General features: G+C 42.8%; 1 protein-coding gene across 5 annotated transcripts in view; it reads right to left on the reverse strand.

Annotated features, from left to right (window-relative positions):
* Nucleotides 1-14,400, reverse strand: part of LOC147125243 (zinc finger MYM-type protein 3-like) — a 141,488-nt gene that overhangs the window by 101,862 nt on the left and 25,226 nt on the right. For 3 of the 5 annotated variants that reach the window (XM_085999880.1, XM_085999854.1, XM_085999864.1), the window contains exons 3-4: nt 6,866-6,989; nt 5,380-6,255 (exon numbers count right to left, since the gene is read on the reverse strand). In XM_085999880.1, the coding sequence (XP_085856006.1) occupies nt 5,380-6,235 (856 nt within the window). In that variant the 5' untranslated portion in view covers nt 6,236-6,255; nt 6,866-6,989. The remainder of the gene's footprint in view (nt 1-5,379; nt 6,256-6,865; nt 6,990-14,400) is intronic. The other 2 variants (XM_085999873.1, XM_085999875.1) reach the window with 1 other exon arrangement.

The following is a 14,400-nucleotide window of genomic DNA, read 5'->3' on the forward strand; positions in this document are numbered from 1 at the left end:
CTTGATTATGTGTTATTGGGATGGTTTTAGTGTCTTCTATCGTGAAGACTGATACAAAATATTGGTTCAAAGTCTCTGCCATTTCCCTGTTCCCCATTATTCATTCCCCAGTCTCATCCTCTAAGGGACCAACATTTACTTTAGCTACTCTCTTCCTTTTTATATACCCGTAGAAGCTCTTACTATTTGTTTTTATATTTCTTGCTAGTTTACTCTCATAATCCTTCTTTATTATTTTTTTGTGTCGTCCTTTGCTGGTTTTTTTAAATGTTGTACATATGGACTTACAAAAAGGCATTTGATAAAGTAACACGCAACAGACTTATTCAGAAAATAGAAGCACATGGCATTAAAGTGATGGTGGTAACTTGGGTATGTAATTGACGAAGGGATAGGAGGCCAAGAGGAGTGATTAACAAATGTTTTTTCTGGCTGGAGGGAAGCATGCAGTGGGGTCCCCCAGGGGTTGGTATTACCATTTCTTTCCTTGTTATAAATAAAAGTGACCTGGACTTGGGTATAGGAAATACAATTTTGAAGTTTGCAGATGATACAAAACTTGGCAACCTAGTAAATTGTGAGCAGGATAGTTGCAGACTTCAGGAGCAGATATACAGGCTGGTGAAATGGGCAAACACATGGCAGATGCAATTTTTAATGCGGATAAGTGTGAAGTGATGCACTTTGAGGGGGAACAACATGGAGAGGCAGTACACTCTAAAGGGTACTATTTTGAAGAGGGTGCAACACCAGAGGGACCCAGGGGTGCATATTCACAAATCTTTGAAGGTACCAGAGCAAGTTGATGAGGACGTTAAGAAAGCATATAGGATACTTGCTTTTATATTCAATACGTCAAGGAAGTCATGCTCAATCTTTAAAAAACACTAGTCAGGCCTCAGCTGAAATAGTGTGCACAATTCTGGGAACCACACTTTAGAAGAATGTCAAGGCCTTGGAGAGGGTACAGAGGAGGTTTACTTGGATAACAGGGATAAGAGAGTTCAGTTATGTGGAGAGATTGGAATTGTTCTCCTTAGAGCAGAGAATGTTAAGGGATGACCCAATAGAAGTATAGAAAATTATGAGGGGTTTTGACAGAGCAAGTGGGTCGGTAACCAGAGGTCATAGATTTACAATAATTGGCAAAGGAACTAGAGGGGAAATGAGATCACCCACCCCCCCCCCCAAAAAAACCGGGCTGTGACCTGGAACACACTACCTGAAAAGGGTGGTAGAATCAGATTCTATAGATTTCAAAAGGTAGTTGGACATGTACTGTACTTGAAAAGAATTCATTTGCAGGGTCATGGGGGAGAAAGCTGGGGTGTGGGACTAAATTGGGACAGCTCTTGGAATGGCCCCTTTCTGTCCTGTAAGATTCTACGATTCAAACATGAATTGATGTATTAACAGAGGTATCAGTACTTGTTGAATGTGCATGCTGTCTCATACCATTAGGCTCAGTAGCTCCTCAAACCATTTCCTAATGAAGACATCAACACTCTCGTCAAATAAAACTACTACAAAAAAAAGGATCTCAGCCTTGCCATCAGTAAACTTTTAAAATAGGAAAAAGTGTGAAATAATGTTACACCCCTTAATAAACTTCGTGCACAACCAGGCAGACAGTAGCGCCTCCAAAGTAGAATTTATTAAGTTTATAGCAATCTCTTAATATTTCCATGTTCATAGGTGGGAGGCAGATTCGAAATGAGGCATAACTTTATGCAATAGTACCAAAAACCCAGAAGGCCAACATTTGAAAGTATGCATGAAGTATTATATAGTAAATAAAGGTTGTAAATGTAACAAAACAGATCACATTTTTAAAAAATGAACAAGATGCTTGAATACTTAAAATCAATAAAAGGGTAAGATAACAATCGCTTAATTGGCGATCAAGGCTAGCCGTGACCCACAAAAACACTTAACAGACTGGCTGATCTGTCAGCAGGTGAAGATTTATCAGGAAGAGTATCCCTCAGGACCTAAGCCCAGAAACTGAGACAAATTGCAACCCTCACACCAGTAAAGGACAAACAAACCTGCGCTTGTATCGCGTTTGTCATAACCCCAGCATGTCCCAAAGCACGAATATCGTACTGCCATGCAAAGCAGCAAGTGAACCACAAGTTGAATGAAACGCCCCCACCAGCAAACAACACTCCAAGATTAAAAACCTCATGGCCCCTAGCTGAATGGAAAACTATCAACCCAGCACACCCAACCCTGAAGGCAGCAGCCAAATCTGCCAACCCCTTGCCAATTGAGTCAAAATTAGCACACGGCCCTTTGGATCCCTCTCTTCACCCCCGACTGACTGAATAAACCCCCACTGAAGGGGGAGAAAATCACCCACCAGAACACCCTCCTTCCCTGACTCCAGACAAATGTTAACCACAATCTCCTTCTCTACTCCCCTTTCTTAAGCAAGGGCTCTTCCAGTCCAAAAAAACCTCTCTCAGAAGAGATCCTATAAGAGGTATGCAAGATACTGAGCCAGGGAGAGAAGGCAAGGCCAGAACAATTATTTCAGGTATTCAAAGGCAGCACAAAAAAAAAAAGCACACAGGATCATACTTACAAACAGAAATGCTAGAACAAACATCAGTAAGCTTTATATAAACATTGAGGGTGAGCAACAGTACAGGTTTCCAGGAAAGGCAGTTCAGGCCAGGACATTTGACTGATTTAATAGTCAGATGCTCTACTGGAAAGAAAGTAGAATTGGTACTCTGGGCTGCCGAAGGGTCGTCTTCATCCAAACTTATGTTGTGAGATTGACCGACAGCTTCCGTGCATACCATTCTTAGTTTGACAAAGCAGTTCACCTATTACTGGCATATGGAATAGAACGCATCACAGGATGTGATAAGAACCCTATACAGGGCATTGGAGTCCTGCAGGCAGTTCTGATCTCCATATTACAAGCAGCACATCATGGCAATGGAAAAGGTGCAGCAAAGCCGTACCAATCTCATACCTGACATCAGACAACTTAGCTACAGGAAGATACTAAGAACTGGAGAGTTTTGTTTAAAGACTTAAAAGGGACCTTACTATGTATTAGATAGACAAGTTGAACCTTGAAGAACTGCTTACCACAGACCTGAGAACTACAAGAGATGCGGAATGAAGCTTAGAAGAGGAAAGGTGAATGGATTGATCAGATATAACTACTCGAAACGGAGGGTAAATGTCTCGATTGGACTGCCCAGGATGGTGTTTGAAGCTGATAACATTGGTAATTTTGGAAGGAAGGAGGACCGAAATTTTAAAAGAATCTAGGGAAGAGATAGCAGAGGCATTACTCACATTTAATAATTTGTTCGAAAAAGGTGTAGTGCCAGAGGACTGGCAGACAGCTAACATAATACCTATATATTTAATATGAGGGATAGAACATGTCCAGGGAATTATAGACCAATCAGCTTAACATCGGTGGTAGGAAAAATAATGGAATCCCTACTAAAAAGGAGAAAATAGAACATCTAGAAATGAAAAGTATACAGGAAACTCTATTATCCGGCACCAATGGGACCGGCGTGGTGTCGGTTTATCAAAAAGTCCGGATTACAGAGAGGTATAGTTAAAAGGTGCGAGAGCTCCGTACACAGCAACAAACCCAGGCTTCCCTGTTGCTTAGCAACATGTGCAGGAACCCCGGCCTCAGACCAAGCGTCCCTGTTGCTTAGCAACAAGTGCACGAACCCCAGTTACACAGCCACAGATCCAGGAACTGCCACTAATATGAAGTAAAACTTACCTGAACCTACTCCTGAATTTTGCCGGTTAACAGAGATTTTCAGTTATGTAGGTGCCGGTTAAAAGAGTTTCCTGTAGTAATGAAAAGTCAGCATGGATTTCTAAAGGGAAAATCTTGCTTGACCAACCTTACTGAATTTTTTGAAGAGGTAACAGAGAGAGTAGACAATGGTAATGCAGTAGATGTAATTTATCTAGATTTTCGAAAGGCTTTCGATAAGGTACCCCATAATAGACTAATGAATAAGGTCAGAGAATGCGGAGTCAGTGGACAAGTAGCAGAATGGATTGCTAGCTACCCTCCCTCAAGACAGAAAGCAGAGAGTGGGAGTAAAGGATAGCTATTCAGAGTGTCAGCAGTGGTGTTCCACAAGGATCAGTGCTGGGACCACTGCTGTTCACAATTTACATTAACAATTTAGAAATTGGAATCAAACACACAATTTCTAAAACAATAGCAAAATACTGTGGATGCTGGAAATCTGAAATAACAGAAAATGCTGGAAGCTGAGCCAGGGAGAGAATGTTGACTTCAGAAGGCTGTAAAGTGCCTAATCAAAAGACGAGGTGCTGTTCCTCGAGCTTACGTTGAGCTTCATTGGAACAGTGCAAGAGGCAGAGGGGAGAGAGAGGTCAGAGTGGGAACGCCTTTACAGCCTTCTGGACTCAGCATGGAGTTCAACAATTTCAGACTATGATTCTGCCATCCCCATTTGCAACATTTAATCTCTCCTGCCTCATACCCTAGCACAGACTGTTCCTTCAGGTCCTTCCTCCACTCCCCCTTTCCCTGTCTCTGCACCTGCTTAAAACCTGTTACATCTCTAACCTTTTCCAGTTCTGATGAAGGGTCACAGACCTGAAACGTTAACTCTTCTCTCTCCACGGATGCTGCCTGGCCTGTTGAGTGCTTCCAGCATTTTCTGTTATTACCCAATTTCAAAATTTGCAGATGATACCAAATTTTTGGGGGGGGGGGGGGGGTGGGGGGGCAGTCAATACTGAGGAGGACAGCAACAAATTATAGGAGGGCATTAATAAACTTGCAGAATGGGCAAATACTTGGCAAATGAAATTCAACACAGATAAATGTGAGGTATTACATTTTGGTAGGAAGAATAGGGAGGTCACATCACTTGGAGGGTGCGAGTCTGGGTGGGGTAGAGGAACAAAGGGATCTCGGAGTACAAATACACAAATCACAAAGTTGTGCCACAGGTTAACAAGGCCATTAAAAAAGCGCACTTGGGTTTATCTCTAGAGGGATAGAATTGAAAAGTAGGGAAGTTATGCTAAACCGGTTTCGAACCTTGGCCAGCCATGTGGATCAAAATGATTTTTTTCTGTTTCCGTGAACTGCTATATTCACCAGAATAATTTCATGTTTTGTGTTCTTCAATTTAAAGCTGCACAACCGAGCTTTTATTGGGATCGGGTGGGGTGGGGGGGGGGGGGGGGGATATACCAAAACCTTATACTCGGTAATATGTTTACCCACTGGCCCATCACAGGAAGCTGTGGATACCAAAACCTTACACTCGGTAGTATGTTTACCCACTGGCCCATCACAGGAAGCTGTGGATACCAATTTAGAAAATGAAAGGTGCTCACCTTCAATAGTTGCTGTTGAAGTCCCTGCATTGGAAGTTCTTTTTGGCAGAGTCTCACAAGTGTCACTTTCTTTTCTCTCCAGCTCATCGTCTTGTGCACCACCTTCTTCTTGGATCATTTCTGTGGCCTCCAGATCCTCCACAGTCTTTACATCACACATCTCCTCCGCTTCTTCCTCCTGTGGCAATGGTGACCTGCCACCTTTAGCGTCAGTGGGTAGCTGCTGACTGCCATCAACCTTAACATCAATCTCCTGCACATTGGACCCCATTTCCACATTTCCTTCTAGGGCTGCAACATCCACAGGCCTGTCAGTTTGCTGTGCTGATTCTGTGACTTCTGTTTTTTCCATCGCATCCACACGCTCAGGCTGGTTATCAGGAGAATCCAAGGCAAGGTCATTCTCAGGATCCCCTTTCATATCAACAGCCTCTTTGTTGGATGTAGGCTCCACCGACTGTAACATGTAGTCCATAGTGCTCCCCTCTTCATCTGCTCTGCAAGGATCATTCAGTCTGTACGCTGAAGGACCAGTGTGTCCTTCCCCTGAAGGGGAGTCATTATAAAATGCTTCCAGTTCTCTTCTTTCGCCATTTCCTTCACTGAAATTTTTTGGTTTAATCCACACCTCATTGCCTCCATCGGTATTCAGCTTTACTGTGACTTGCTCGTTAATAGGAGGTGTCTTAAGGGAACCCACTTCCTCAGTCGTGGAATTCTGTCCCCTTTCTGAACATGGCTCTGATGCATCAAGTGAAATATCCATATTCACAGAAGTAGACAGATCATTGCTGTTATTTGGGGCATTTTCGTTGGGAAGACAGTTTGTAGATTCTGCAACATTGCTAGCATCCATGTTTAGACAGAGCACATAAACTATGGGGAAATGCAGAAAGAAATAGCTGGTTAACAGCAAGCTCTTTGTAAAAACAAAAAAAGTAGCAAACTAGGTGGCTATACAGTCATTACATCACAGCAAACAGTGATGACAACTCTGCTGCAGTTGGAGTGCTAAATAACAATGTTTTATCAATTATGTCAAAAACAGGTGAAACAGCTGAATTATTTTATCCTAATTTCTTCTGAAAACACAGGTTTATGCTGGGGAGAGGGCAGGGCACTGCTCTGCAGCCTGTCTCAATACCTCACCCAAGTGAGAATTCTTGGACAGTAGGCTGTTCAACTGTACAAGGCATCACTGCCAAACGAGACACTATCCTTATCCAACACCCACAAACTTGTAATTTCCAGCAAGGGTCTCTGGACCTTCAACAGCAGGAACCTTGGGCTTAGTCCAAGGCCATTAATGCCAATTTTATCATCCAACCCGAAATCAGGTAACTCAAGAGTACTCGGGACAGTCCAGGGATTGAAACCAGACCTTTCCAATCCATGCATCTCAGTACTACCCCAAGAGGTGCATTTACCAATTGAGCAACTACGAAAGCCCCACTCATAACTACAAATCATTTCCCAATAAACTTACAGCAGGGATGGAACAACTGCTAATTCTTCAGCGGCAACCCATCACACCAACAACTTGAAAAAGGTGCATTTTCTGCCAGTCAGCACACAATGAACCAAAACTGAAATTGCCTTTCCTTTCCCACCTGCAAGTAAAGGTACAAGTACTGTTAATTTAAGAATTCACTCATTTTTTTTCTTCTCAAAGTCAAGAGATGTCAGTGGTGAGGATTTGTTCATTAGTCTATTTTTGGTATATGGGCTCACCATTGAGCATTCCAACCATCAAACATTTGGGGTAAATGCAATGACATGATAACTTAACACAATAACTGCACATTTTGCATTTTAACAAGGTCCCTGAAACATATAGGACTGAAGGGAGGATCTTTCTCTTTGGGAAGAACATACAATTACAAAAAACAAAATCAGAGGACAAGTATCTGCCTTCATAGGTAGTATCTGTTCAAAAGGAATGAACAAGCTCCCCAATAAAATATGAACATGACCATTCCAAACACCCTTGAAGATGAGGACAAGTACTTGGAAAACAACCTAGGATAATACTCAACATCTCTTTAGCCATCAATTTTTGCACTCAGCTTTTTTTTTGTTTGCTGCAGGTTGTTATGCAACGGTTAGTTTTTTCTAGTGAATGAGGTTTAAAAACCAGGTAGAAAGAAACAGACCTAAATGGTGTAGACTTGGATTGCAACACATTCCCACACAAATTTAGAAAAAGACAAGTCAAGCATGGTTTCTCTGTATCTAACCTTGTGCTACAGCCAACACTGGGGTTAAAAAATTCAAATTTGCAATCCAGACATCCTCATCTTCACGAGAAAACTAACACTTAAATTATTTCCTATTCGCTTTGTACAACACTAGCAGGATGGGGGAACAAGTCAAGGAAGAAACTTAGTGGATTAAAATTAGAGTGCACGGATTTGGAGGTAACCTGCGACATAGGTTGGTAAGTCGGAGACAGAGAGTAGAGGCAACGGGTTTGTTCCCCGAATAGCAGAATGTTACAAGTGGCGTTTCACAGGGATCTGTACTGGGACCTCAGCTTTTCACCATTAATATAGATGATCTGGATAAAGAAATAGAGAGTTGCATATCCAAGTTTGCAGATGACACTAAGTTAGAAGGCAGAGTAGTTAAGAGGCAGAGTAGGTTGTGTGGATGGAAGCAGGAAGTTGCAGAGACATAGACAGACTAAGTTAGTGGGCAAAACTATGACAGATGGAGTTCAATGTGGGAAAGTGTGAGGTTGTTCACTTTGGAACCGAGAAAAGACAAACCAGAACTTTTCATAATGGCAGTAGACTGGGGACTATGGAGGAACAAAGGGATTTAGGAGTCCATGTACACAAAAAAAAACAAAGCTGGGGCACATGTGCAAAAAGGAAACAAAGACTAAATGAAAGATGTCCTTCATCTAAAGGTGTTTGGAATTCAAAAAGTGAGAAAGTTATGCTTCAGTTGTAGAGCCTTAATCTCACACCATCTGGAGTACTGTGTTCAGTTTTGGGCACGGAACCTCAGGAAAGATACGTTGCCCATGGAGGGGGTACAGTGCAGATTACCTGGGCTTATGAGGGTCAAATTCAGGACAGGTTGCATAAACTTGGCTTGTATTGCCTTGAGTTTAAAAGGTCGACAGTTGATCTAATCAAGGTATTTAAAATGATTAAGGGATTCGATGGGGTAACTATCGAGAAACTATTTCCTCTGGTGGTGCAATCCAGAACAACAGTCTTAAAATTGGAGCTCGGCCATTTAGGAGTGAAATCAGGAAGCACTTTTTTTCCACAAAGGCTCGTGGAAATCTAGAACTCACCCCCCCAAAAGGCCGTGGATAGTGGCTCAATTGGAATTTTTTTGACTGAGATCAATAGATTTTTGTTGGATAATAGTATCAAGGGATATGGACCAGAGGCGGATAGATGGAGTTGAGGTAAAGATCAGCCATGATCTGGTTGAATGGCGGAATGGGCTTGATGGGCTGAATGACCTACTCCTGTTCCTATACTATTATTTATTGTGAAAACCTGCTCACGGTCAACACTCAAGAAAGAAAATGCATTTATATAGTGCCTTTCATGACTTCAGGATGTCCCAAAGCGCTTTATAGCAATGATGAGAAGTACTTTTTTTTTTTTTTGAAGTGGGGTCACTGTTGTAATGTAGGAAATTCAGATTTCCTGAAGGCCTTCAATAAAGGTATCGCGAGTGGACTCATGACGAAGCTCAGGCCGTGTGGAGTCAGGGTACAAGTAGCAGAATGGATAACAGTGTAATAGCAAAATACTGCGGATGCTGGAAATCTGAAACAACAGAAAATGCTGGAAATACTCAGCAGGCCAGGCAGCATCTGTGGAGAGAGAAACCGAGTGACCGTTTCAGGTCTGGGACCCTTCATCAGAACTGGAAAAAGCTGGAGATGTAACAGATATTAAGCAGGTGCAGAGACAGAGGGGGGGGGGGGGGTTAGGAGGGGAGGAAGGAATAGAAAGAATACCCTGTGCTTTTGTAAGAGGCAGGAAAGATAAAATGTTGCAAATGGGAATGGCAAAAATCATACTGCATGAAAAATGGGGGCAGGGATAATTATCTGAAACTTTATCTTTCCTGCCTCTTACAATTTCAGATAATTATCCCTGCCCCCATTTTTCATGCAGTATGATTTTTGCCATTCCCATTTGCAACATTTTATCTTTCCTGCCTCTTACAAAAGCACAGGGTGTTCTTTCTATTCCTTCCTCCCCTCCTAACCCCCCCCCCCCCCCTCTGTCTCTGCACCTGCTTAATATGTTACATCTCCAGCTTTTTCCAGTTCTGATGAAGGGTCCCAGACCTGAAACGTTAGCTCGGTTTCTCTCTCCACGGATGCTGCCTGGCCTGCTGAGTATTTCCAGCATTTTCTGTTGTTAGAATGGATAACAGGCTGGCTAGAGAGAGAGCAGGTGTTAAGGGTAGCTACTCAGACTGGCAAAAGGTGGGAAATGGTGTTCCATAGGGATCAGTGCTGGGACCACTGTTCACAATTTACATAAACAATTTGGCCTCGGGAACTGAAAGTGCAATTTCAAAATTTGCAGACACCAAATTGTGGGGTATAGTTAATACTGAGGAAGAATGCGACAAAATATAACGTTAATAAACATGCAGAATGGGTGTGTAATTGACAAATGAATGTCAATAATATAGATAAGCGTGCTGCATTTTTGCAGGAAGAATTAGGAGACCACATAATGCTTGGATAATGAGAGTCTAAATGGAGTACAGATACACAAATCACAAAGTAGCGACACAGGTTAATAAAGCCATAAAAAATGCAAACCAAGCATTGGGGTTCATTTCTAGCAGGATAGAATTGGAAAGCAAAGAGGTTATGTTAAACCTGCACAGAACCTTGATTAGACCACACTTGAGTACTATAGGGTTAGATGAAAAGGGGTGGGAGGAGGCTTGCGTGGAGCATAAACGCCAGCAAAGATCAGTTGGGGCAGATATAGATGTTTCTGCGTTGTAGACTCCACGTAACTCCTTAGTAAGCCACAACTGCACACATTTCAGTATTTTCAAACTGAGTCTGAATCAGGGATTGAATTCCATGCAATTATTAATGGCCATTTGAAAACCATTGCCCAGCAATGAAATGTATGACTAATGAGCATTCATGTAATCACTCCCTTAAGAAAACACACATCAATGCGCCAGCTCACCATCTAACTAAAATCAGTCTGTCTTTTCAATGACAGCAGTCTAGTGCCCCCCAAAGTAGAATGTTTCTTTATTTTTAATGATGTCCTTCCTGTAGTCAAATGGCCTACAGACATGGTCCAGCCACGAAGAGTGGCCACTTTCCACATGACATACTTCGCAATATCTAAAATTGTAGTTTTTAAAATATCCCAAGTTTTCTTCCGTTCTCTACTGAAAGCTCGGAGGCTTCTCCGGTTCCACAGCTATCCATCCAAAAAGGACCAATATACCAAACCTGATCCTGTGGGTTTTCTGATTTCCACACTTACCAGGAGTCACAGATGGCAATCAGGGATGGTAATCCAGGCCTATTTCCCCCATCCCTTCCTCCAGCCCAGGAACTCAGGCCAATTGTAGCACCATCACTTGGACCCAACTGATAATACCTCGCGCAACACAAACCAGGGACGAAAGCTGATCTGGACTCTGTTATTGCAAATAGATTAGTAAAACCAGTGCTACAGTTGTCACACACCACCCACAGCAAAAAGAGCAGGCAGGCAGCTTGCTCTCAGGTTTCTGCTGCTCTATAACTAGCCACGAACGGATACGGTAGTGTGGGTCATGATGAATTCTTACGATTCCTCCTCACTGAAGCAAACTTTCTCTGTCTCCTTTGACACTGCAGCTCGATCTGTAATCGTTTATGCAGGCAAGAGTTGGCACTGGGACATCTGTGAACTTTAGCAGCAGGGTGTCACCACCTAGTGTATAAAGTACTTGCTTTCCCTTTGTTTCTCTTTTCTGTGTCTCTTCTTGCGACTTCGAAGTCAAGAATCAGTTGCCCGTTATTAAAGGTTCAGTTACCAACAGCTTTCAGCAGGACTGGACCTGCTCTATCAATCATTTTAGGTTATACAGCCATTTTGTTCTTGTTGAGCAGCATGTGTAAGCTGTGCATTGTGTAGTATGAAGCTGACTCATACACTCTCAGTAATGGGAGAGAAGAGTATGTACTGTTATTATTAGCCATCAAGCCCCTACACTATGGAATGCTAGCTTTAATCCTTCCCATGCCATTATATCTTTCCCCACCTCAAAAGCCTCTTCAAACCCATTTTTGACTGCCCCCTAACCTTTTTTCCCCCCCACTTTCTCCTCAGCGTTCATTACAAAAAGTACTCTGTTCCCCCACCCCCATTTTGTTCAATTGTTCACTACATTAAAGGTACCGATGTATTCATATTAAAAATCCAAATTACATTAAACATAACAATGGAAAGTTTACCATATGCTGGCTGCCAATAAGACATTTATATATTTTCAAAAGGCAGTTTTACATTGCTGAGGTGCAGCTGATGGCAAACAGCCAGTAACCCAACTGTTAGTTGCCTTTGGAAATATATACAACTCCACCTACCTTGTACCAGCAGGAGTCACCCACTTTCCCATGGGTCTGGTGATCTGCCACCAGATTAGCCAGCTCCCCTTTCTGGCTCATTCAATATGAAGAGCCAGTTTCATGCATTGGGCATCAATAGTGTCAAAGCTGCTCAATAAAGTGGAGACCGTATTGCGTCCATTTGCAGAAAACAGTTCTCCATGTACCCATTTGGAGAGCAGCTCCAGCTGGGAAAATGAATGAGGGAGAACAGCACTGGGAAGTCAGTTCAGCATCACGCCCCCAAAACCAGAGCAGGAAAGTAGACAAGAGCAAAATAATGGTAACTGGCCTGACAAATCAACACTTCAATCCATTAACCTCTCCCCTGAAAGTATCAGTGTATCTATCAGGTACAGAAACAATACTACAAGTAGTACCCCCAGGGTGAGGATTGCTCAAAGACTGTAAACTATTCACATTTGAATAGTTCACAAATAAGCTGAGTACAAAGCACAATTGGATAAATTCTTTGTAAGCTCTTCAAATATTTTATTTCGGCACACTAATAAAATTAATGAGACTTTCAGGACCAAAAAAGTTTGTTTTTCAGCAGCAGATAGGTACGGTGGGTTGAAATCCTTGTGAACTGAAGTAGGATTCCTTCATGAAAATGATTGAAGGGTAGGCTCCGAGATAACAAGTCAGCAATGAATTGCCTGGTACAGTAGGGAGTTCTACACAACAGGAAAACTCCTGGTCTGAGTTGAGTGAGCCAATCTCAGATGAGGCAACCACAGGAGTGCTACGAATTGCTCCAAGCACCCCTGAGCTAAGGGGAAGGGAGGAGGGGGGAAAAGACCAGGGTATCTGCTCCTCATCACTACTCAATGGCTGCTGCTAGAATGTCCACACATGCAGACATTGAGCAAAGGTAGGATTGGGCTTGGCTGCAATACTCAAAACAGCCTGCCAATTCCCACTGACGTGAAGAATAGTAAAGTACAGAGGGGTGCCAGCAGTTGCAGAACTGTACTCCAGAATACAAAAGCATAAAGGGGAAGAGGAGAATATACAGGAAACTTTGGTTTATCCGGAGGTTGTATGCCCAGAATACTCGATCCAACAGCAAAAATCAGGAGCCGTTTTCTATAAGTTTTTTTTATAGTTCTCGTTCTTTTTTTTCCCCCCAGTCAGGCACTGCAAGGTCTGTAGCTATAGCAACAGCTTCAGCTAGAGATGCTTGCAGCTGCAGCCAACTCTTTAGATGCTGTTGCTAAGCAACAGTGTTTGTTGTCAGATACGGAGATGAAAACCTCCGTATGCTTCAACATTAACTTTGTATGTCCGGCAGTTTTGATAGATCGGCAACACGCCGGTCGCGTCGGTGCCGCATATCACAAAGTTTCCTGTATAGAGAACACAATCACCTGGTATCTTTCTTCTAATGTGCTCTGTAGCTGGCCATTTAAGGTTTCTAGCTATCATCCGGTTTATTAAGCTACAGTTAACATTAAACATGGCCAGATGTAGTTTAACAGGATTGCAACACAACGTATGTGTCTCCTCCGTTAAAGGTCAAAAACATCGGTTTCATACCACATACCAAAAACAATCTGCTTAGGAAGAATGAAATCGATAGCAATTATGCAGAATTTTCCCTTTCCCTAAAGGAAGATGAGTTATGCCACTGATTTGCAAGTTTCACAGGAAAATGGACAGAATTACAGAATACAAGCCCCCAAAAATGCATAAAAATCCAGTAATCCCACGTAATAAACACAATGTCAATGGAAAACAGTAGCCCTCCATATACACAAATTCCACCTGCAGTAGTATGAAACTCGGGAGAGTTCAAAAGCAGTGGGAGACGCGGAGATACAACGGACCGGTGAGTGTAAACAAGTAAAAAATAATCAAAGTGTAACATCACCAGAAAGCAGGCAAGTGATTGGCTGGTGAGTATTTCTCGCTTTTTTCCCCAAACTTGAGCGTCTAAATTTGAGTGCCTTGCTGTAGATTAAAAGAGATCAGTGTTCCAAATTTTAAAACTAATTAATTAATTGAGATGGGAGACCAGGCAATGTGTTGTTGTTGCATGTGGGAGCTGGTGGACACCATTGAGGTCCAGGGCGACCACATCTGCAGCAAATGTTGGCTGCTCGAGGAACTTCGGCTCAGAGTTGACGAGTTGGAGTCCGAGCTTCAGGCACTGCGACACATTAGGGAGGGGGAGCGTTACCTGGACACTATGTTCCAGGAGGCAGTCACACCCACGAGAATAATTACTTCCAATTTGGCCCATGGTCAGGGACAAGAGGGTGTGACTACAAGCAAGGCAGGTATTGGGATCCAGGAGGTAGTGGTGGAGGAGCCTCAGCTCTTGGCCTTGTCCAACAGGTGCGAGGTTCTTGCTCCCTGTGTGGACGAGGCCAGGGACTGCAGGGAGGATGAGCAAACTGACC

The sequence above is a fragment of the Somniosus microcephalus genome, chromosome 1 (assembly GCF_052327205.1).
Source record: "Somniosus microcephalus isolate GS21.2 chromosome 1, FLI_Smic_1.0, whole genome shotgun sequence".
NCBI lineage: Eukaryota > Metazoa > Chordata > Chondrichthyes > Squaliformes > Somniosidae > Somniosus > Somniosus microcephalus.